The 25,632-nt window shown below is 42.1% G+C and overlaps 1 protein-coding gene across 1 annotated transcript; it reads right to left on the bottom strand.

The window, feature by feature from the left end:
* Positions 1-21,717, bottom strand: atp10b (ATPase phospholipid transporting 10B). Its single transcript, XM_030395956.1, has 21 exons — positions 21,211-21,717; positions 17,862-18,066; positions 17,499-17,584; positions 17,085-17,191; positions 15,624-15,755; positions 15,258-15,385; positions 14,871-15,123; positions 12,841-13,043; positions 11,634-11,801; positions 10,390-10,933; positions 10,166-10,266; positions 9,942-10,068; positions 9,644-9,828; positions 5,979-6,246; positions 5,714-5,790; positions 5,505-5,630; positions 5,223-5,423; positions 5,039-5,119; positions 4,814-4,918; positions 3,454-3,641; positions 1-870 (listed from the first exon to the last, which is right to left on the bottom strand). Exons 1-21 carry the CDS (start codon positions 21,618-21,620, stop codon positions 585-587), a joined length of 3,981 nt encoding a protein of 1,326 aa, XP_030251816.1. The 5' UTR covers positions 21,621-21,717; the 3' UTR covers positions 1-584.
* Positions 21,718-25,632: the final 3,915 nt, after the last annotated feature.

Genomic DNA, 25,632 nt, shown 5'->3' with positions numbered 1-25,632 from the left:
TTGTTTTGACATGTATTCATGTATTAATTTCACAGCATAATTTACAGTTATACAAAAAAACAAGACAAAACTCATCACAGGCCCAGCCCATACAGTTTCATTTAAAGGAAAATCTGTAAACCACAGACGTGTGTTTGCCTCGGTGACAGGATGCATTGTGACTGTTTAGGGTATCTAGGTGAGAGGAATATATTAAACTAGCAAAGCATTTTGTTCTGGAAAAGTGCCACGTTTTGGAGGGGTGGGTGGCATGACTAATTGGGTTACCACTGTGCTCTGAAAACCCATCAGGAAAGTAACAGGCTTATGTGTTCACTATGGCAGCTTGTTATGAGGAGAGTAAGGAGGAGAGGCCCTACATGCTTTTTGTCATGCAGTTTATTACGGAATGAACTCATCATCCCAATCGATGATTTGTCACAAGTCAGGGAGGAAGTCTCCCTGATTGCGTTTATGTAAGACCCCCTCCCTCCGAAAAATGAAATATGACTCTATACTGGGATATATCCTGTCATGAGGCAGTTCAGAATATTTTACATTTCCAGAATAAATAATCCTTCAAATTGCAAATGAGTCTCTGTTTCTCATGTGTGTAGAGGCCTCTGATAGTTCTCAGTGATCACATTCAGCGTGAATTCATCCCCCGTGATGTCAGAGGCGGTGGGAGACTGGGGGAGAATCTCCACAGGCATCTCCAGGGTGGGAGAGGGTGGGGTGGACAGCCCGGAGCGTTTGCCCTGCCCTCCGCCCCTGAAGCTCCTCCACTCCTTGATCCACTGGTTCCTCGTGGAGGGGTCCAGCTTGTCCAGATGCCTGGCTTGCACGAGCGGGGAGGGGGCGATAGAGTTCCTCAGCACGTGAAAGATGTACCTGGGGGAGAGAGCGTGGTGGTGAGAAAGTAGGCCACTGAAAAATATGCGGTCCTGTGATGTAAATCAGAGCATTCCCTCTAAATATCAGCACTTTCAGACGCATCAGCAACCGCGAGGAAGATCGAGCTGTGGTGCAGTCGTTCCTCAACCTCACAATTAACAATATTTAATTACAAATCAGAGCAGACTGTCTACGCATCGCAACAACCTTACAATTACATAGCAGTTAATGATCTGCACAACTCAAATACATATTCAGTCGACATAGATAATACAATTTTAGGGTTGACTGGGTTTAAACGGAGGTGGAAGGAGCTCTACAATAGTTGTTTACGGCCTTTTGGGCATGTGACCCAAAAAATTTACAGTGTTTTCAAATGGTCTATCATCATCAAAGGTTATCTATGGGACAAGTGGACAAAGCACTCAGATCTTTTAATTAAATACAACTAGTAAATATCATAAAGTAGATTTATTCTGTTGCAAATAAAAAAAAATTTGACTTTTCAGTAAAAGTTTAAAATTATTAGCATTATCACTAATATACAGAAAATCTAATTATGCAGAATTCCAATTTCCAGGGTTGGGAAGGTTACTTTAAAATACTGTATTCCAATAAAGTTACTAAATACCATTTTAATAAGTAGCCAGTGTCCTAATCCAAGCTTCACAATATCAAAGTAAGTTTCGTTTTCTTTTGTTTCGTTTTCTTCCGCTTTATCCATGCGGGTCACGGGTGATGTTACCGCTTTTATACCACCTTTTTTTTCAAGGTGGAGCGGGGGTACTGGGGCCAAATCCAGTGACTCTATGGGCGAAGGCCAGGGTACTCCCTGGATGAGTCGCCAGCTCATCGCAGGGCCCTTACTGATGGCGGTGGCTGCCACGAAGGTGCCAACTGCACATCAGGAGCAGTGTTGGGGTTCAGCATCTTGCTCAAGGATGCTTCGGCTTGTAACTCAGTCCCGCCCTGGGGAGCCAGGGATTCGAACCAGTGACCTTCTGGTCCTCAGCTCTACCCACTGAGCTACATTTGTTTATTTGATTGCAACAAGAAGTCTGTGTTGTTGTAAGAATAAATAACTTGTATAATTGGTTTCACTCAGGACTAGAGTGGTGTGTGAGCCTCATCAAGTGTTGTCATGTGTCATTCTTTACTTTTGAAATCCTGATAGTAATCCGCTGAGTGTGATACACTTTTCTGTAACTTTACCAGAATAGAGTTATCTTTTGTATCCTAATTAGGTAATCATGTTCAATTTATTCTGTTACTCCTCAAGCCTGCTCATTTCAAGATAATGTAAATTACATCATTGGGTCATAATAATCAATGCATTAAATTTTACCTTCCTGTAACGTTGCAGCTGATAAAATAGCAGCTCATATCAACTTCATACTGTGGGATAGCACGAGAACTTCTCCCCGCTTGATACAGTCTCGATTTGTTACACATACATCAATATATATTGGATTAAATTTGGTTTTGTTAAATACTATCAATAAAGTAACTTTTAAAAATGTACCAGATAAATGAAGAGAAGTAAAAATGACAATATTTCCCTCTCATATGTAGTGAAGTAGAAGTATGAACTATCAGAAAATGTAAATAATAAAAATATTATAAATTAATAAAAATAGCATAAATTGTATCCTGGTGTGTGCTGGAATATAGTTTTTTCTTTTGACATAAAAAGAAATTAAAGTACCTGAGTATATGTACTTAGTTACTTTTAATCCCAGGTGTGAAGTGATTTTTCCTTCTCCAATTGTTTTATTTTGCAGGATTTTTAGAGGTCTAGAGGCATGAAAGTAAACAAGAAAAAGCTACATAAACTAAATAAAATGTACCAAACAAATGCTGCTGTTTTTTTGTTCCTTCAGTCATTCTGGGACCCCTTCATATATTTTGGGACAAGCCAGGAGAAACACTGGACCAGAGGACCCCTCTCAAACAGACGCACTGTCGAATAGAACTGAGAATACAAACTGCATAACTGTCAGTTATAAAAACTACTCTAACTTCTAGTTACATGTTGAATTTAGACAATGAGTTGATTAACTGATTTGTCAATCAACAGAAAATTAATCAGCACCTATTTTGTCTGCGTTATGTGATAATTGATTAACAATCTTTAAGGTTCTAGAAAACTGATCCGCATTATTTTTGTTAATTTCTGACATTTAATAGAAATATAACAAATGATTCAAGAAAAATGATAATAAGCTGCAGCTCAGTATATGATAGTATAGTCATTAGAGCCAGTCAATCATTGATGCTGACTGAAACACAGATTCATAGCAAACTAAATTAAACAGCCTCCTGACCACGACCCAGCTGGACAGGCTGCTCTTTAATTCCTCTTAAAAATGATTTTATTGTTTGTATAGGAGATAAAATTCAGGAGAAAATGAGAGAAATGGGAGGAAAGGCTACAAGCGATGCAGAAGAGAAAGGCATGCATGACTCCAGTAGAATCATATAAAGTAAATGAAAAATTTGCCTTGTCACAATGACATGGGCATATTAAATGTCTACCTCCACCTGCAGAGTGACAGACAGGGAGGAGAACAGTGTTAATACCTGGGCAGCAGAGCCACCACAGTGGTGATGACACAGATAAGGTAGAACATGGGGTCTGCCATCTGGGTCTGAAGGATCCAGTACGGGTTGGACGGAGGGTTACAGGTGATGCAGGTGCCGCTGTAGGCGAGCGTCACAATGAAGAAGATCGCCACACTGCCCAGAATGATCACCCAGTGCACCACTGTCTGCATGACAGATACATAGAACAGCCATTAGATGTACTGATAACAACAATCACAATAAAAATGTCATTCCCATACAGGTTTCTTGATGCGGATGAATGTTTGGTTTAATAATTTCAAGTGCATACTGAAGCCCTGAGAGGAAAGTGAGAACAAAATCCTGGTGATCTGATCTTCAGTCTGATCTAATTAGATCTTTCTGTCCACAACTTGAGAACAGGTGAAAAGAAATGTTTTGTCAGGATCCTTTTTTCAAACGTTTCTTACTGTCATACACAGAAGCAGAAATGTAGACACATCAGTGGTTGCATCTGTGTGTCAACCATATTGCATATGACAGAATATGTAAACTACATTCCAAAAATGTCCAATGTATGTCCCATGAAACCAAAAAGCAGCGGTCAACTTGTTCTTGCTTTGGGATCAAGAAGTCATAACTAAAAGAGAATGAGACACTAGAATTAGTCTGTAGGCCTCCACGCACTAGTCCAGTTGCTGTTCCCAAACCTTGGCAATGAATAATGAGCAGAACATTTTTTGTAGAATATTATGATATCACCGTGCAGTTAACCTTTGACCTTTTGGATTTCAAATGTCACAACTTAATCATTTTATCCTACAAGACATTTTTAAAGTTTTAAATTATCGTATGAATTTGTGAGGGACCAAAATTGTGCTTTGCAAGGTCACAGTGACCTTCACCTTTGACCTTTGGCCAGGAAATTCTTCTCAGTTCACCCTTAGGCAACAGCAGACATTTGTACCAAGTGGTACTTGTAGTGTTCTTGAGATAACGTGATCTCAAGAATGGGACAGACAGACGGATGGCTCAATGTGCCTTGGTAATATCTGGTTATGTACTTTTGCTCACATGTTTATTACTGCATTAAAACTTGTTTTGAAAATGTCTTAATCAATAACAAACTGAAATAAACACATTTTTTTTTTTTTTTGTATTTGCAGAAAAAAATATCTCTGCAAAACCTGTTCTTTCACCTACCAACATACACTCAGGAGAAAAAACTATTAAGATCAGAAAAAGAAAAAAGATTACCCAAAAATGTTTCCTCACTTACCTCTTCAGGCTCTGAACTGAAACTGAGAGAGTTTTTGGCCTTGCAGAAAGTGTACTGTGATTATATCTAGAAATAGATATCCATCAGTCCAACACTCACCCAGGCTTTGATCTCGATTGACAGATGCAGCAGGATGGTAAATAAAGAAATTGTGTTCAAAGGAGTTCCAAAGGTAAAAACATCAATGTCTGAATCCCGGTAAGCCTGGGGGAGAAAAGGCAGACATTAACAAACCAGTAACTGGTAACTCGGAGGAAGCCCCGTGACTGATGTAACTTTGCACCATGCGTCATCAAAGACAAAGAATTATAACGTTTCTCTTACTATGTAAGGAATAAAGAAGCAGACCAGACTCTGGTAGAAGGCATCGAGCATGGAAATCCAGAATGTTTTAAAGTTGTACTCCTAAGCAAACATATACAAGTTTTAATACACAGAAATATACTAAAGACAAACTCTACAGTGTAAAGTGTTATTGTGCATTAATGTTTGGGAGTCATCCACTGACCCCTGCACCCTGCCCCATCCTGTAGAGCTCAGGAACACCCAGCAGCATCTCTGCAGAAATGTCCTTGTCCATGATCCCGAACATGATGGGCGGCACGGATGTGAAGAATAGGTTGAAGAAAATCATCAGCCAGTAGTCGATCATGGCGGTGCCAGAGAAGCCACAAAAGAACTGATACCAGAACAGCAGGTTGACGTAGGCCTGGGAGACACATGAACCTCTCGGCGATTAGACAAGAGATCCAGGCACTATGTCAGTTCAGACAGCAGCGATGACACTTACCACATTCTTATAGAAGAAGTAAATGATCATGTTGGCCAGTCGAGTGTAGCACCAGTGCCCGTGAACCAGGAGCAGCTTTTTCAGGTGCTTGAAGTGAGATATGGCAAAATCACTCGCCATGACCGCCTGCAGACAACAGAGAGTTTAAAAAAGTCAGAGTAGAAGAAGAAACAATGACAATCTTTGATGTTTCAGAGCTCAGTTCAGACCTGCATGCCCTCCTGACCCGATATCCCAATGCCGATATCAGCTGCTTGGATCATGTTGACATCATTTGCACCATCGCCTGAAGACACAGAGTGAACAGCAGTTCAACAACACTTACACATCAGTTGTTTTTTTTTTCAATTTAACAAGCTCTCATTTCATTGTGATCCTCAAATTTCAGTCCAAAAGTCCCTGTAGAACCTGATGTGATTAAACATGGATAAACGCATTTCGAATTACACAAAAATGTTGATAAAAGCTCCTTACCAATAGCCAGAGTCATGACCTTGAGTTTCTCCCTGACCACCTTCACCACCCTGCTCTTCTGTAAAGGTGTGACTCTGCAGCAGAGCACAGTGCGGCAGTGCTTCGCCAGGTCCACGAAGCGCTCCTGCAGGTCTGACGACAGGGCCATGGTCAGAGTGCGTCCGTCAATCACCAGAGAGATGTCCGGGGTCGTATCCACGTTACGAGGGTCGTTGCTGTACCTCCTAACCTCCTCCAGTGCGCAGTCCAGGATGGACGTGCATGCGAGCTGGAGAACAACGAGATTTACATTGCTGATAACATTATGCTAATTGTTTTTATAAAGCTTCCCAAAGTCAGGGGCGGAATGTAATGATGTACATTAACTCAAGTATTATACTTAAGGCCACATTTGAGGTACTTGCACTTTGAATATCTCAGCCAGATGTTGTACAATTCACTCCAAACACATTTGTCAGACAGCTTATATTTTCGTCACACGACTTTTCTGACCCTTCCTACCAGTGAAAACCGGGAATCTCCAATAGTGTTGATTTGTAATGGGAATGTTTCTGATGAACTGAAGTCCCTCGGTGTGTTTTTCTTTTTCCTACGTCTTAAGATAAATCAGCTATTAGATAAACTGAAAAATGCATTGTCACATACATGAAAACAGGCTGCTTTTGAAAAGTTTCTGGGATCCCCGGTTCGCTACGCAACAAACTTCTAAAGATCTTACAGAATAGGATACGTTGCTGTAGATTGAACAAGCCAACAGTTTATAAAGTAGTTAAATTCACCTCAATCTTAAATCTACAGCAGTAAAATGTGACATATGGATAAATGCAGCCATAATATTTAAAAGATCATATATAATTGGGAAACGCTAACAGAGAAGATTTTACTGCAAAATAAGTATCTTTATCTTCTTTCTTTAAGTTAATTTTTATGAGAATATAAACATACATTAACTTAAGTGAGGTTTTGGATGCAGGATTTGTATTTGTAGGAGAGTATCAATACTTTCACTTAATGTGGAAACAGAGCAGCAACAACCAGCAACATGGGAGAATTTGTGACGTTAGTCATTCATTTAGGCAATAATGGAGATCTGAAAGCGGACAGAAATGGTGCCAGGCTGCCAACCTGACTGAATTGCCAGTCAGCCTTCATTTATCTGGGAAATGTCGTGTCCAGTGGCAGATAGAGTGGACGAGAGGTTTATAGCGGACCAAACTAAAGACTGATGATGTCATCATTCTATAGGTATTACATTGTGCACTCAACATTTTCTTTATAATGATGGATTAAAGCAGACAAAGACTTATTGCCAGTTTAAAGCCACATTATGAAACTTCTAAAGCAAATACTGACCAATTTAAAGCAAAGTGAACATATTGTGTCTTTAAGTAAAGGATGTGAACACTTCCTCTGTCTTTGTCTGAAGTACAGCTGAAACCAACTGATCATTTAAGTTACTGTTTCAAACATATGCTAGTTTCAGCTTTTCAGATGTAAAAAGGTTATTACTGTCTGACCGTTAGCAGTCCTATGTAATATTAAACTACATAACTTTGGGTTTTTGGACAGTTGGTTAGACAAAATAAATGTTTGCGTGACATTTTACAGATAAATCGTTTCGATTATTCAAATATAATTGTTAGTTGCAGCCCTATGACCAAGTTTGCTTAATAAGGCTGAGCTACTCTGTAGTCCTACTTGCATACTCTGTGGTGAAAAATACATAACAAAGGAGGGGACATATAGTTTATAACTTGGATGTGACATATCAAAATACATAACAAGGCCCAACATCGAAGTCCAGATTACGATATGTGCTTGTAAAAGAAACATTACTCTGCTGTTGAGTCATGTTCATGATGCCTGACTATAGCAATTACGAGGCTCCGGTCCCATCAGACTTGTCATTGTTGTGGGTAAATAACTCCAGCCTCTTAGCCAAAAGGAAAACTGGCAAGATAAAAAAAAAATAGATACAAAAAATTGGGTCACATCCTGTTATCATCTATCTAATGCGGGCTAAATTTCATTAGGTGTGATGGGGTGATGACTGTGGGAATGCATCCCGCAGGTGGTCATCGAGTTACACTGGTAAAAATAGTTCATTACCAATACGCCTCCACTCTGGATCATGAGCGAAGGGGTATTTCCTCTGAGGGTTGAATATTAGACTGGTAATTAGATATGAAAGCAGTAGATATTGTATTGGGGCTATCTCTCTCCATTCATCATCAGCGACGAGTCCCGTCTGAGAGCAGTGCGGCAGTCCTTTGTTCCAGAAAGCTCCCCGTGTGTCCTTTCGAGCTGACTGGTAATTTTGGTCTATTTGAGGCCGGGGATGATTAGACATGGCCAGGCTGTTATGAAGGGCTCATTCCTGTGATATCAGAACTTTAATGACCTCAGAGAAACAGGGCCCACACATGACACCTTATCAGATGAAAATGTGAAGGTCTGACCTTTAGTTGAAATATAAGAGTGGTCAAAAAGGTTTGGCCAACTAAAATTGTAGGGAGAAAAGCTCACAGGGAGAAACCCTGAACCCTGCACTGAACTTACTGCTTGGGAAAAAAAACACTTGTAACCTTATCTTGAATGAGTTTAGAAAAAGAAAAAAAAAAACCTCAATGCTGCTCCCTGAAACAAGCTGCATGTGATATGTGAAATATAAATTGCCCTAATCTGTTTAAAAAAGGGCAGTTTTTTCATTTTCAATTTGGCCCTATGCTTGTTCGCTTCAAATCCTCAGGTCTGTACTAATTTTACTTTTTGACACATTTTTTGAGAACTTCTTTCCCTTTCTTCATATGTAAATACTCAGTTACTTAACGTTTTGTTTTGTTTTTAAATCTACAAATAAATGGCAGAGCAGTTTCTTTCCCTCTGAGCATCCTCGGCACCATGCCTTAAAAAACAGTTTCAATTTTCCAAATAAATCAGAATCCACCTCAGTGGCTTACATTACTAATAGCTACAATAACTATAAAGAAATAGCCAAATCTCCTGCTGATGGTCTTTTGTCGATCATACAAAGGTGTTTCCAGTCATTATGCTAACTTAATCTAACTGGCTGCTTTTACCTTTCAGACATGGCAGTGACATAAATCAGCTCATCCAACTCAAAGCAGAAATAAATAAATAAATAAATAAATAAATTACTTTCTAAAATGTCTCTTTAAAGAATTGGCCACCTGACAAATTCATTCATCAAACAACTACAGGGCAGCATAAAACACAACTGCTAACTGCTGCTAACTGTAGCTGCCCTTGGCTAGTAAGCTGTGGCGCTAGCAGCTCAGAGCACATGAGGAGGCTTTGTGTTTACACCAGTGACGAGGGAGCTTTAGACCGAGATGGGCTGAAGCTAACTGTTAGCATGCTAATTAGACATCTAAGTAGACATCTAACACAATCCTTAGACATTATGATGTCAAAACTGTCGTCGTCAAATAGTTTGGGCAATTTTGGTTCATATTTGAATGCTTTCAACTAAGATTGTTACATATTGCACCTTTACTAACATCAACATTTTCATTTCATCCTAACTGAGGTCTAAGGAATGAATCTTAGATGCAGCACCATTTATCATCTCACATAAGCAGTAAAGAAAAGCAGCTCTGACCAAAGCAGCCAACCCTCAGTGAGACAGACAGTGGCCTCCTCACCGTGTTTTTGCAGCTCATGTTAATCACCAGGTCTTCCTCTTCCAGTAGCCTGCAGGCATATCCAATGTTGACGGCTGTCTCCGGCTTGTCACCGGTCAGCACCCACACCTGGATCCCTGCCTCCCGCAGTGCCACGATGGTGTCTGGGACACCCTCCTGCAGACGGTCCTCAATGCCCGTCGCCCCTGCAGCACGACACAAATCCAAAGTCAAGCAGGATTCACACGCAGAGTTTATCATACAGTATGTTTTTCAAGTGTTTATTATGAATGATGAGTGTTGGACTGATGTAGGTTACCTAGCAGGGACAGGTTTGTCTCCAGCTGCACAGCAGTGTCCATAGTAAGCTCCTCTCTGTTTTCCATAGCAGCCAGAGCTCTCTGTCTGTTCACTGACCAGCTTTCATATTCCTTTTCACTCACAACCTGCAGCACAGGCAGTCAAAAGATGAAACGGAGCTCATCTACTACAAGAAAACGTAAGGTAAAGTAAAGGTAAATATCAACATATGTGATTATGCACCTTCTTTGTGAAGCAAAGTGTACGCAGCCCTTCTCTGGCGTAGCAGTCGAGGTGGCGCTGAGTGTCTGCTGCTATACTCTTCTGCTTCCCACAGAGATGTTCTGAAAGTGATATGACAGATATATTCATATAGTTTGATTTTCAGTTATGAATTGATGCAGCACTGACTAATAGCTATAAATAATCTAATAAATGTGTATAAATGTGCTTCCCCCTTCACATACCTGCGTATGGTGTGCCAAGTAACTCCATGATGGCATAGTCTGCACCCTTACTGTACAGCACGTACTCTTTGGTGATTGGGTGTCTCACCAAAATAGACATCCTCTTCCTGACAGAGTCAAAGGCCAAGGTGTCCAGCACTTCAAACACCAGTTCCTTCCCAGACGGGAGACTGACCGTCACGCTGTTAGGTGTTCGGCCCATCAAAGTGAAGCCATATGCCTTGGCTGCGTACACCAGGGCTGCCTCATCTGGACTCTCTGCCTCGTAGCTAAGGTTATCTGAGGTTGTTGCAGGCTTGCCATCCTGGGATGGAGCGTGCAGCGAGCATGTTTGGAGCCCACTGATGGCTCCAGACCCCTCAGTTTTTACAGGAGGGTTAAAATGGTCCTCCTCTATGACTGAATCCTCTGAGAAGATGCGGTTTCTTTTGGGCTTGCGCTGCCAGGAGGTGATAAAACGGCGAAGAGAGCCAGACATTTTCGCCAGGTTGGGCAAAGTATCCGGTGGGTTACTTGCCTGATGGGAGCGTGAAAACACACTCATCTGAAAAAATGAAAAATGAAAATGAAACAAAGGAAACTTGTTTGTCATATAGTAGTTTTATATTGAGACTGTGCCCAAACACCCATATGGTGACAACACAGAAAAACTCCAAAAACCTTGTCATCCATTTCCACTCTGTTTGAGCTTTTGCCTTTAATTACAAACTCGAGGGAAAACCCACAGACTTGTCCCATCTGCCAGACCTCAGACGAGCACAGTCAAGAGCAGCCAGTACTAAAATTAATAAAGGCAACCTGGGCTGCCCCTTCAAATCTCCCTTCACTATGTGGCTAATTTAGTGAGGACTCAGAATCTTTACAACTGGGGCTTTACAGATGAAAGAAAATTAGCACTGACCACTGATGAAGGAACAGAAACATGAAGCTCAACAATTGAAGCAAACTTTCACAATTAAACTAAACCTTTGAGTTTAACAGGAAGAATTGGAACTTTGTTGTTGTTGTGTGTGTTACTGATTAAATTATGGAGATTCCACTGCAGTAGTGCAGCCAATAGACAGCAGGTCTGTACATCTATTTAAATAACAGAATAAAAGCGGAACCAGTAAATTCATTTTCTAGACAAAAAGTTTGCATACTGGGAGATTTCGAGAGAACAAATCCTGCATTCCTCTTTCCTCTCCTGTCTCCTCCGTCCATCTCTACTTCCCATCCACAGTCGCAGTAAACGCAGCACTCACCCTCCGTCTCTGAGCTGTTGCCATGGAAACCACCACCGTGTTGCAAATGGCGAGAGCCAGAAAAAACTCCAGGTAAGGATCCATCTCCCGGCTGCCGCTTCTGCCGCTGCTGCTCTCTGCCCTGCTAATCTGCTGAAGCAGCTTCCTGTCTGGAATCACCTCAGTTTCCTATTGGAGTAAAAAGTTAATCAGTTTTTTAATTAAAAGCCCATGTTGATAAACTGTTTCTTGCTTACACTCAGCTTTCACCAATTTGGCATGACAGGATTGGAGAAAAAAGTTGTTTAGCTTTCAACCTTTTCATCCTGTTTTCTTTGCCCACGTACAAGGAGAGATTACAGGAAGTGCAAAAGGATGGAAGGGAGGAAGTTTTCATTCATATAAATATTCTGCTCTGTTCGCGACACAGCATGAGGAAGGCCAAAGATGGGTTCTGGGCTGCCTCGCTGGAAACAACACAAGATTTTTTTCCCGTCTCAGCCTGCATCTTTGACCCGTAGACAGAAATAGACACAGAGCTACTGTATACCAAGACGACGGTGACTAATCTAAAGTGCACGTTTATAGTTTATTTGACATCCGCGGGCTGTGCCAAGGGATGCCCAGCATGACCATATGTCTCGTCACAGACACAGGGGCGACTTTGAGCCAAAATCAGTGTGCTCACCGCTGACACCTAGCAGCTCAGCCATCTGCAGCAGGGACCTGGACCATGAGGCCTTTTGACACGTGGATTGGTGAGATTAGAGTAAACAAAAGTCAGTCTGAGCTCTTTTGAGTGTTTATTTAAACATGGAACATATTTAGGAAAGCTCATCCTTTTTCTGAATCTGGTCATAGGTCAGAAGTTCAAATGTGTGCGACTCTATGCAGATTAGGTGTAGACTTAGACTTTATCATCCCGAGGGGAAATTTTTTGATGTCACATTTGATTACATGCCACTGACTCATGATTATTACTGCAAGGACACTCGTACTTCTTGTTGATCAGGAGTCTAATATGTGGACCCCTCCAGGTGCCCTTCAGTGAGCTACCTGACTTCCCCTCCTTGCATGAGCAACATGTGAAATGCTGATGACTGTTTTCCCTGTGGTGGCTCTCTGTGACCCTATGTTTACTGCATTATAATATCAAGTCAAGCAGACAAGCCCGCCCCACTCAGAATTAAATGTCTGCCTTTTCTTCCTGACTGAGCTATCATCTTACCAGCGGACTGCTGAAGGCCACATCGCTCTGGGCATTTCCTGCGACCTTGCTCTTGCGTCGGCTGCAATGGTGATGTTGTGTCTCCTCTGGGTTGGCGTCCTCACTATCCAGCGACCACCCAGTCTTTGGGGGTCGTGGCTGCTGGTTGAAGATGACGTCCTCTTCTGACTCTTCTGGTTCTTCAAGCACAGCGAGGCGGACAGCTGCAAATACGAAAAAACATGTGTTGATGCTTACAGTACTCTGTACTATTATATGTACTATATGTCAGGTCAAGTCACGTTCAAATGTGGAGCTGTTCACCACATTTGCATTGCTGAAGGACTTTAAAGACGCTCCTTTATGTCTTAAGTGAGTCATTTTGTTTCTTTCAGACTAGTTTTACAGGTTTTTATAGCTAGCAAATTATATATAATTTGCATATGTAGAAATGAATGTCTTAAAGAGGTCATATAATACGTTTTTAGGTCCATCCTTTTATTTAGGGGTCGTAGTAGAATAGGTTTTCATACTTTTCAAAAAAGACGTGATATTTTACTCATATGGTGCATTGCTGCATCATTCTCTAGACGCTGTGTCTTGACTGTTTTATTTTGGCTTCAGAGACATCTCGCCTCTGTTCAGTCTTTGGTGAGAGTTGCCCATGCGCATTACTTAAGTGGCAGGATGTAGCCAATCAGAGGCAGAGTAGGGCGGGCCATGCCGAGCAAGTAGTGTGATCGAAAATAACACTGCTACAGCTGGTAACCATGGCTGCGGTACATCTGTATATATTCTATAATAAATATATAAATATACTATACTTATGTGACGCCTGTTACATAGTGATGCACATAAGTTACAGATATAAAGGCTCGACTCCAAACCAGGCGTTTCAGGCAGTGCAGGAGAGAGTAACTCCCTTTGGTGTTGACTTTTTCACTTCACAAATCTTTGACATTAATGAAGAATGCTACATAAAACAATAAAAGACAGGCAAAAGCATAACATGCCCTTTTTAATGTAGGTAAGCAACTTGGGAAGCTCCTTGTGACATCTTTAAGTTAAAAATGTCCCTATTACTGATGTAGTGTCTTACATGAAGTGTCTTGCCTTAACATGCATTCTGTCTGATCCAATTGTATTTCTATATAGAAAATAATCCAGACTCGCATTCACACATTCAATGAAGATCAAAGATATCACGTCTAATCATGACACAGTTTATAGTACATCAAGCTTCCCAAATACCAGGAACACCAGGAAGTGCATTCCAGCTGAGCAGATGACAAACTGCTCCGAGTCAAAATATATTGTGTGAACTGAAACCCACACTAAACAAAAAAGTCGGACGGATGAGAGAGTTATTCTCAGACTCTGTGGCTCCAAGAACGACAAAAAAGTACAGTTTGGCCAGGGGATAGCATTTGTTATTAGCGTTAGTTTGAGCTAATTCTAAGATTAGCATCCCACATGCTAACATCACATCTTGTCCTCATGAGAAAAACAGTGTTGAAGAAGGAAAGCAACTTATTAAGAACCATTTATACTTTCATATTGAAACATTTGTTACAGCTGCAGAGGTGGAAGCGAGGACAATTAGTATATAGAGTGGTCGCGTTAATAGAGCACAAGACTTTTATTCAGGAGACCGATGTTCATGTCTAATTTGAAACCTGAAGATACAATAACACGCTTCCAGTTAATAGTAGTATATATCAGAGTTATCTTGATGAACTGAAGTTATGCACAAGTTGATATTTTGACCTGTAGGTTTATCCAGAACTTCTTTTTATGGAAGGACTCTTTCTCTGGTGACTTCTAGGGCTGTGTTATTGGGATTCATGATGTCAAATTTGATTTGCAGTCCACTGAATTTGAAGATATAAAGTTTTAAATAGACTTAAAACACTAATCCAAAATCAAAACTGCAACTGGAGCTGGCTGTATGTGCATGTATATAAATACATGGAGAATAACAATGAAAAGAAGTGAAAGGTGCTGCATCAGCTCATTTTGTTTAAATAAGATTGCACAGTGTAAAGGATTACCGTTCTCTTTGTGTGCGTACTCAGTGCCCATGATGGAGCATCTGCGAAACACCATCTTGTTCTCAGTGAGGGTGCCAGTCTTGTCTGAGAAGATGTACTCAATCTGCCCCAGGTCCTCTGTGATGTTCAGGGCCTTGCACTGCACCCGGCTGTCTGTCTCCTCGTCGTACAGATCGATGTCATTGGCGATGAAGAAGATCTGACCAATCTTCACCAACTCTATGGACACGTAGAGGGAGATGGGAATCAGGACCTGAAGGGGGTGGGGTGGGGAGAAAATGGAGAGACAGGATGGAGCATGAAAGAAGAAAATGAAAGATGAGAGAGTTTGATGGTTTTAAGAGATCATAAAGTCACTAAAAACTCTTTGCAGCCAGTCTCCTCCACCTGTAGCAGGATGATCATGGTGAAGAACATGTAGAAGGCGGACAGACCGGGACTGTCCAGGTGACCGTTGCTGTCGGCGACCAGGTAAGGGGGCACACCGGGTTGCTTCTGCAGCCATACGAAGTGACCTGCATGTGTAAGGACAGGTGAATTAATCACTCTGACTGTCACGCGGGGAAGAAGTTATTTTTGGCACCACACCTTCCCCTGTCTCCTCCCTCTATGTGTTTGGGCCTGTGGCCAAAGTGAGAGAGTTTTTTTTTTTTTCTATTGGAAATTAAACGTTTCCTCATAAACGTAAAAGCATTAATCATGAGCCAGTCTGTGTGGTGATTGCATGGTTAAGTTATGTAATTCATCACTGACCTAGTGATCCGACAAGACACATGGCAAAGAGGAGAATGACGCAGAAGATGACGTCTATGTTCAGCTTCCGCTCTAATTTGCTGCGCTTGTATCTTGGCCCGTTGTTGTTGAGCATGGACTTGGTTTCATGACCTTAATGATTTGAGGAGAATGTGTTGATTTAGTTACCAACAGACACTCCATGTGGTCAACAGGGCAAATTGATTAATAGATCGTAAAACAGGTACTTCACTTAACACAAGGACAAAAACAGGGCTGTCGCTACTGTCAAGGACACTGAGGTTATGTCCTCTGTTTTCTAATTCGGGAGAGTCGCTGGTTAATTATAACATCAAGAAGAGTTTATATTCTTCACTGGACATTTTATACACATGTTTCTACGACTGATTCAGAGACTTTAATCATGCTTGCAGGCTAAACAGGCATTGCAATGTCAAAATGTCAGTTGTGTCACTGTTACACGACTTTGATTATTCGATGACGTTTCAAGCAGACTTTTCAATTATTCTGTGATATATCTGTGTTTGATCTCCAGATGATGTATCCTTGATGATCCCTTCACTTTTCATATCGCACCAGATCAAAATGATAAGCTGTCCAGTGCGACGTGGTTTATGACTGAATTCTTACAGGTGCCATAAATTACATTTAATAAGTCTCAAACTCTCAGTCCAAGGAGAAATGCACACAGCTTGTGAATTGTGCCTCTAAATGAATCGTAAGGACTTCCATAAGGTTGCAATGTCACAACTGCACAGTTGCGTCTCTCAGCAATAACTCCAACACTGGCAGAGCTGATGCAGTGTGTGATGCCCACTCAGGCCTGTGAGAGCTGACCAATTAAAGCAGACTGGGCTTTTCAGCAGGGCCAGCCTTAAAGAGGCAGGATCTAAAATGGAGCATTGGGGCAGAGGGGGAAGAGAGGTGCTGCTTTAATGCACAGTATGAGAAAAGTCAAGAACAATGAAGCTTGTAAACGTTTTCTAGCAGACACCCAAAATAAGAGCATGAACCTGAAAATGAGCCTAGTATGAGATCTTGAATAAAAGTAAAGACATTCCGTACAGCCTCAGCTGTACTTTCTGTTTAGTGCTCATTGGCAAATGTTAACATGTAATGACACTTTTTAATGTCATTGCGAGCATGTTAGCATTAGTGTTTAGCACAACTGCAAACAAAGCTGTTTACTCTCAGCAACTTAATGAAAATCACGTTCAATTGAAACCAATTCAGTGTTCTGCACCATAGTTACGTAAATACCCGCAGCAGCTATAAAGAAGGGAGACAAAATGTACAGACAGTAAGACAGGAATTCTTTATAATAGCTATATTCCATTTTTATCTTAATTTGGACTCAGGAGCTCAGTATTTCTTTAAAATCCCAGCTATGGCCCTGGACAACAAAATCACCAAAAGCTCAAGGTCAAAGCAGTGAAGCAGCTGAGCAAATGGAGGATATACCTGCGTACACCACAAAGCCAACAGCGGTGTCCGTGTTTCTCACTGTGCAGCCTCGCAGCAGCAGACTCTCAATCCCAGCGCCCACCTTCTCCTTATCAGGTTTCTCTCTGCAGCAAGAGAAAGTGAGAAACCTCCTTTGTACTGTCAGATCTTGTTAGATATTCATTATTGCTTATACATTCCCCATTAGCAATTCTCCCGCCTTTACGGCCTTCGCTGGACAGCATGGGTAAGCTAGCTGTAAGAGCTGTGGTGCCTTGAGGAAATCGATGATAGTCTATTACAGCCCCAATAATGCCTCTGGTGGCATCGGAAAGTGCAGCGAGTGGGTCGAAATTAGTTTTGCTCGGCTGCTCTGAAAGGCTCATAGAAACTGTTTGGGGAATCCATGTGATCTGTGTATGTGATACTCACGCATAACACTTGAAATGATTCAAATTGTTGTTGGGTCTTTCGCACACCACGAGGCTGTCGAAGCTTTCAGGTTTAAATTCGGGATCCTGGGAAATGGGGAGAGGTGTAACGTCACGACAGCGTGAATGGAAAGTTTTTTTTAAATGTAACTTAACCTGAACGCCCAGACTAGCGCTCAGCTTTCCAAAAAGATGTACATAAGGTATGCAATCCAACAGGTATGTGTTTGCCTGCCTGTCAGCACTGATGATAATAACATAATCACCACAGACTTTACAGGAAGTTATGTCAGTGATTTCTTTTGATGTGTGTTCAGTGTTAACGACAGGGATGTTGACAGAAGTAGTAGCAGCTAATCCTCACCGAGATGCAGAGGCCAGACATCGCCCTCCTCTGCTTCAGGTTGGTCTCTCCGTCCAGGTTGGCCGTCTCTATGTGACACACACCGTTGGGGTCCGACGTGTGCAGGAGCAGGAGGTCTGCGGGGACGATCTCATTGCAAAACACCTTGACAAAATCTCCCACTCGCACATCCTTCCAACGCCTCTCCATAAACTGCTTCTCTTTCCTGAAATCAGACGTGTCACACACCTGCAGTCATTACAGATTATATTTATAAAGAGACGCAAGTCCCTGGGTGGCTCTTTTATTGATTTATGTCTCGTTTATTAGCTGCAATATTGGCATAGTGGGCGTATTTTGTCTACGTTGATGCAATCAAATGAAATATTGACTCACTCCTGATGGATAAAAAGAAAATCCCAGCAGCTATTTTAGTTAGGGAATAGACGACGCAGCCAAACAAAAAAATCAATGCTGTTGTTTTTGGAGTGCGGCCCAGATGTGTTTTGTGTGTTTTGGAATCAGGAAACTTTCAGAGGAGACGATCAGAGGACGACACGCTGTATGAGCTGAGGCTGTTCCCAGTGAGCCACATGCTTTATTGTTTGAGCCTGCACGTAAGGCTAACCAACCACCGGTGACGGAGAGTCGCAGGTATGCTGCCCTGCATGTAGGACCTGATCGGGTGGCTGCCACATAACACCACACCTCAGCCCAAACAAAGCCAGGAGGGGGGGGACTGGGTATTTTTATTACGTTGTGTTTAGATTGTACTCTCCAGGTTATACAAATATTCTCTCCTGATAGGAAAGCGTGCGTGTAGGCTGTATGTCAGGCAGTGCAATTAACAGTTTCCAGTTATGGGAGGTTCATTTCTCAAAGCTGTGTTCCATGTTCTCACGTTACATGGAGTCCATTTCATCACCTGACTTGATCAACTGTTTTTTTTATAAAATATGCCAGTGATTCTAAAATGTCTTAAAATAATAGTTTAACATTAGTGCTCATTTGCTTTTGAAACAAATAGGAAAATGAAGCCAGAAGCTGTTTAGCTTAGCTTAGCGCTAAGCTAAGACCTAGAGACAGGGGGAAACAGCGAGCCTGGCTCTGTCACAGGATAATAGAATCCAACTACTAGCACCTCTAAAGCTCATTAATTAATATTGAAAGTGTACTTTGTTGAATGCAGCTCCAAAAACATAATTAGCAGCATATCCCCAGTGTAACCAACAACTGCTGCTCTTTGCTAGCTATCCTTGGTTGTGGTTAGCGACCGTAGTTAGCGAACAACGTTTGCCAACAAGTCCCCATAGCTCAGCTGGATTTTGACATCGTGAACATCGTGGGACACCGAACAGGGAAGTCCACACAAGACAGAAGGGGATACAGAACAAAGGAGAAGCTTGCAGCGGGAGAAAAGCAACTCAAAGTTTTCTGTTTGGTAAGCAAAATAGAAGTAAGACTCACATTTTGTGAGTTTAGTTTGTTAATTTGTTAAGCAAAGAGCTTGCACACATCTACCAGCTGAAACTATGGGTGGCCTACGAAGTGGTATTAGACAACGGGACATGCTGGGGCTAGCTTGTTAGCATCTAACTTAAGTTTCTTAATTTAATTTCTTCAGCACAATATATGTCTTGGACATAACGTCTTCACAGGTGTTGTTTCACAGTCAGCTGATGATGTAGTCTTTTCAGTGTTTCAAACTAAAATTGTCCTTTAATCCAGACAAAAAAACAAGTGAAAACTTTTTTTCATGAGGTTATATGCTTGTCTTATTCCTGCTTCTTTTATTCATTTTATTCCAATGGAAGAACTGGGGGAGAATTATATGTTTGTTACTGGTCTTTATGCTAAGCTAAGCTAATTGGCTGCTGGCTGTAGCCTCATATTTAACAGACAGATATGAAAGTGGTGGCAATCCTCTCGTTCTCATCATCATCTTCAACACACTTCCAATGCTTGAAGTAATAAAAGGTGCGTTGCTGTTATTATTTTACCACCTCATGTGTCTTTGTGATAAATAGCAGAGAAAATTATTCTTCAGGGATAAAGTAGCGCTTAAGATAACCTGTTTGGTTTGACGAAAGGTGTGTTCTACGTCACATTCTTACATGTGAGTGGAAAGGACAACAGACTCATGGGGTGTGGTGACTGGTTTTAACGACAGCAAAAATAGACACATCTGACAATGCAATGACATGAGTTTTGAATTCCTTAATTCATTATTCGTTCAATCTACGTGCTTCACAGCTGTCCTGTTTCAGTACGTCTGAGTGCAGGTAGATTGAGAGAAGATAAAGACGATGAACCTGAAGATAAAGTTCAAACACACACACACACACACACAGACAATTCACACCTCTGTGAGGACAGCATGCAGGTGAAGGGTTGTGGGAAACAAAGATGTGCGTCTGTAAAGGCCTCGTGAATTAAAGTTAAATCCCTCTCATTGACTGCATTCCACGTGGGCCTCTTCATGCACTGGTGAAGACGGGTAAGTGTGTGGAGGCCTAAAATTTATTCTCAGGCTTCTTCTGGAAACATTTGTATACTTCAAAGAAATCCCAGCTAATCGATGTTGTTCTAATCTTTACAAGCCCAAAATGGAGCTTCAGCATCCCCACCCAGCTCGCCATGAGAGACCCACGAGAGCCCGCCCGCCATGATTCAACCGCTGTTTATCTTACTGCGCGAGGCAGAGACGACCAGTGTCCACTAACAGGCCCAGAGGGACTGGTGTGTTCTCCGAAGTATCTAAAATGCTGCGTCTGGAGTCTGTACTCAGGCCACCTGGATCTTACACACACAAATACAAACACACACACGAGGCGGGCTTTTCTTCCAGCTGAGGCTGCAACTGCTGATGAAAGATAAACCCTTCCAGAGGTTAAATCTGTGAGGATTCATCATCGGAGATCCCTCATATATCCTCCTCCTCCCTCAATCACAGCAGCGAAAGGGTTGAATAGGACAGTGTTTGTCTTCGTTTGTGAATTATTCATATTTTATGAGTAATTTAAAAATAGATAGCCACTAACCTTACTGTCTTTGCTGATGCAACAGCCAGATGAGGATTTCATCAAATGTGCACAATGTGATGGTGAGAGATATTGTTGTGAGGCTCTTCAAAAAAGGAATAAGCTCCCACACATTTTCTATTTCTAAGTCAGAAATTCTCACAGGGGCGCTGAAACGCAGAGGAGGTACAACACACACTGCAGTCACACACACACACACGCAGCACACGAGCAGGATGATAAGAATGATGAACACAGTTGTGGCTGGGCTGTTCGTGCTTCCACTCGCCACATCACGCATGAACGACACGGCACCGTGTTCAGAACATGATTGTCTTTGAGTCATTTACCTGCTATAGATGAGGCATGGCGTGTTGTTGAGCTTCCTGTCCGACTGGTACCTCCTGAAGTCCTCCCAGGCGTCCTTCAGGGCGGTCAGTGCCATGATGATACAGATAGGGATCAGAGCTACCTCGGGCTGGAAGGCGTTCACCACAGGGACAAAGTTCAGAATAGCCAGGCCCACAAAGTAGATGTTGGCCAGACGGTGAAACTGCTCAAAGAGGTTCATGGGGATAAACAGGAGGAGGGTGTATTTGGTGGTCTTGATGGCGTTGCCGGGGAAGTGGCGGTTGGGCTGCTTCCCCTTCTCCAGGCCCTCGTAAGGAAGGTTGGACACCAAGTTGCGGAGTTCTTTCTCCCGCGCCCTCTGACCTCTCAGAGCATCCCTCAGCAGGGCCAGAGGGCTCCTCCAAGTCATGGCTGCTCTGCTGGCTTCCTTTCCTTCTTCTCACCAACTTTTCCTTCCCTCTCAACACTTACAGCTCCTGTGAGTTAAAGGGACTCTGCTCAGGCCCATCCTCTCTTTGAATGACTCTCTGGGAGTGTGTCTGGGGCCTAATGTCAGGTTAAAACAAGTGACAGCACACCTCCTCCTCCTCTGAGTCCGCCCCTTGCATGGACAGGTGTGTTTTCATTCTTTGCATTGGAGCAATTCAAGTCTCAAAGAGAGTCGGGAAGCTTTCAGTACTGCAGTGACTCAGGTGATTTTAATTTTCAATAATCAGATTGTAAGAGGAATCATTAAACCAATGTTTTCAACTCTTTTAAACAGTGCTCAGTCAAGTCGTCTTTACTGTTACACTTCACACTTTGGTGTTGTCAAATGAATGCTAAAAAAAAATACAGGAGCACAAATAAACAACAGTACTTAGAAGACAAAGCTCTCAAATGAGCTGACAAGCTAATAGTTGCGGGGTAGAAAATTGGTGCAGTGGGTCATAAAAAGATTTGAACTGACAACACAACGCCGAGCAGCTCGCAACGACTGCTCCGGGCAAAATATATGAAGAGTCTGCAGAGTGTGAATGAACACTGCAGAGGGAATTTACACACCCCATTCAGGATTATACAGATGGAGAATACAGACTGTGATGCGTAAAGACACTGGGGAGCTCTTTGTTGTTCATAATAAAACTTCTTTATTGGTGCACCATATTCACATGGCGGCCATTTTTGATGTCAAAAGATCAAATGCTGGGATAATGTGTTCCAGGTATTCAAGTCCTATAAACGTAGAGAGTCTGACTTTTGTTATAATTTGTCGGCTTCTCAATTGATCAGCAATTGAAAAGATATTAGATCTGGAAAATCTGGAGGGGCATCCGGCTGTATTTCAAGGGAAAACAACATATCTGATAACATTTTTGCTAAAATTGCCATTCAACCACTTCGTAGCTAACATTAGCATTGGATGCATCCAGTGTGTTTCACTTCCAGCCGTAAATAAATGTGTCAAAGATGTGAGTTGATATTTTAGAATGAATTTAGGGCGCTCGTTTTGTTATCATTTCACTGCTTCCAGATTGATCAGCAACTGACAAAACAACCCATCAGCTTCAGAAAGACAACGGCTAATGTTAGCATTCAGCTACTTCCGAGCGAACATTACCATTAGATAAAAAATTACTCAACAAATAGCAAGGGCTTAAATTAGCTCTAAAATAACAAAGCACATCTTGGACACGTTATTTAAGGCTAGAAATGAAACAAACTGCATGTAATCTACCAGTAATGTTAGCTTGGAGGTGGTTGAATGCTTGATGTCCCTCCAAATGTTCACGGTTTTCCATCTTTTTAGTTTCTGATCAATCAGGAAGTGACAGAATTATAACAGATTCCCTACGTTTACATGACTTGTGACCTGGAACACAGCAGTATAACATTATCCTGCCTGTGATGTCAGAGGAAAATGACCACTCTGAATATCATCTTATGGTCTGCTCACCTACAGAACCCTGAAAGGGGAGCTAGTTTCTGATTTGCATGTTGAGAGTTGATTGCTGTTGTTTAGCAGCGTGAAATATGTTTACATGTACGTTAGTGAGACTCTGACGTATGACCGATTACAGCAACGCAGTCTCATGCACAGATGGCATGCATGTAGGATGCTTTCCACTTCCTCATGTTGACATATGTTGTCTTCTCCAGAGTGAGCTGCAGAACCTGTTTACCACTCATTATTGTGACAGAGTTAGAATAAAACTGTATGTACCTGTACTGGTAAGTATGTGATGCCTAGAGGCATTACAGGATAACTGCCCTCAAATGGGGATAGATGGACCTATACTGTCGGTTTTAAAGGATGACACGCTCAACCTTGCAGGTGATTTATCATCAATCAAAGAATTTGAATGATTTCCTGTTTTGTCCTTGAACAGCTGACAGAGGCGGGTTCGTCTCTCCTGGGCAGCTCAGCGTGTTTTTTCCATCCCGATACAGCAGGGGAGTGGCGTGACGCAAGTGTGCCAGACTCACCCTCTCACCTGTCCCAGTCAGCTCTGGCTGGGTTTGGCTTGGCTGGCATGCCGACTGCACAGTGGCACAGCTGTGAACCCAATCAAACACGCGTATACTCACTGAGAGGAAACACACTCTTGGAAACAAAACACACGAACACACACACACACACACACACACGCACACACACACACTCACACATAGGCACAGATGATTCCGCAGAGCAGAGGTCTGTGCATTCCTAATTACTCCAGTGACATGGAAACACTACAAAGTAGAAAGCATCTGCCTTTTCCCCCTCTCTTACATGTCAACACTGATGCCCTTTTTAAAAAGAGAAAAAGAGAGAGAGGGCCAATTTAGCACAAACCATCTGTCTACTGTAGTGAGATAATACATCTGTTCTTGTGAGGGGGAACAGCAATGTAGAGCTGATTTTTACCTATGCATGGAGGAACCTGGAACACGGTTTTATGTGACGTTACATCACTTTTTACATCACTTTGCCTTTTTAGGTAGTTTTGCACTTACAGTGCAAACTACAGTTTTTCACTCACACACACACACACTCACACACACACACACACACACACGTACACGCTCAAAGGCCATGTGCAGCCATGCTCTCAGCAGGCTCGGGTCTATTCCGTTATCTCAAGAACAAACGACCATAAAATCATCAAACATGTAGAGTCTGCCTGAGTTACATATTAATTTGTCCTCCATTTTCCTGCAAATGATGAGAAAGAGCCATTGCTGTATATGAGAGGTTCTCTATGTGTCGCTTAACAAAGTTTAACAAACTGTAAATCCTAATTTCCTGTGTATTTCTAATTCATAACGTTCTCATTGTGTTCTTCTCATCCTCCAACTTCAAAACCAAACATTAGTCGCACATTAGTTCCTGCGAGAACAAAATCCCTTTATAAATATTAAATATTCAGTGTTTTGCATCATCAAATATTCAATAGCATCCATTTAAAGGCTGTAACAGTGGTCAGATCAGGCAGAGAGTGCAGTGCAGAGTGCAGTTGGATTGCTGAGGGAGGGGAGGATGCAGGGAGAGGTCGAGGCATGGATGGATGGATGGATGCAAGAATGGCTCTCTTTCTTGTCTTTTTATTTTCTTTTCTCTTCCTGTCTTTTTTTTGTAGCTCTGGCCCCTGCAGCCAGCAGGCCATAGTTGAGTCCACAGAGTGCCTCCATATCTACGGTTCTCTGCGTTAATGTCCCCCGAGGCGGGGGTTGGCGCTCGGCCCTGCTCAGACCCCAGCCGAGCCCATTTCAGCCCAGACCACCACTGCTGCAGCCTCTCGCTCCAACTCCTCTCCCTCTACATCCATTATGCAGCCAATAGTCCCCAGCTGCAGCCCTCACATCTCTCTGTTCACCCCTACATTTGCTTCCCTCGCTCGCCGACTCACTCCCTGCGTCGGGTTCAGTTGTTCATTCACTCATTCACACACTCAATCAGCCGTAAGTCAGTCAGTCAGTCGTCACGAGCAACCGCACATTCATCCAGGACACAGAAAACCGCCACCTGTGTACTCTGTTATTGAAGTGATAGACTGAATTGAGTTTTAATTGAATTTAGATACATCTTCATAATTGCTGACAATCATTACACAAGATATTTACAGTCATTATGAAATATTACAATTGGAATTTACAGAAACTTTGTACAAAATATGCCTGACTTCAATGCCTGGATAGTGGGGTCCTTGTTTAGTCATTTCTGGAGAACAAAACATTGACCCAAAAGTCACTGGTGTCTGGAAGTGCTTTAGTTTCAGCAAGTAGATGCTTTTAGAGTCCATTAAAAAGAAAGAAAAGAGAGAAAAGTCCAAAAAGTACAGAGTCAGCAAAGTTGTGAATTGTGTTTTTTCTTTTTCCTCAGTTAAATTGCTCTTTTTCTTCTTCTTTTTTTTTTCTCGACTGAATGGAACATTTGATCTGTAATTCAACTGCAAAAA

This window comes from Sparus aurata, chromosome 18 (assembly GCF_900880675.1).
Source record: "Sparus aurata chromosome 18, fSpaAur1.1, whole genome shotgun sequence".
Classification (NCBI taxonomy): Eukaryota; Metazoa; Chordata; class Actinopteri; order Spariformes; family Sparidae; genus Sparus; species Sparus aurata.
The sequence above is the reverse complement of the archived record's forward strand: the minus strand, read 5'-3'. Positions and strand labels throughout refer to the sequence as shown.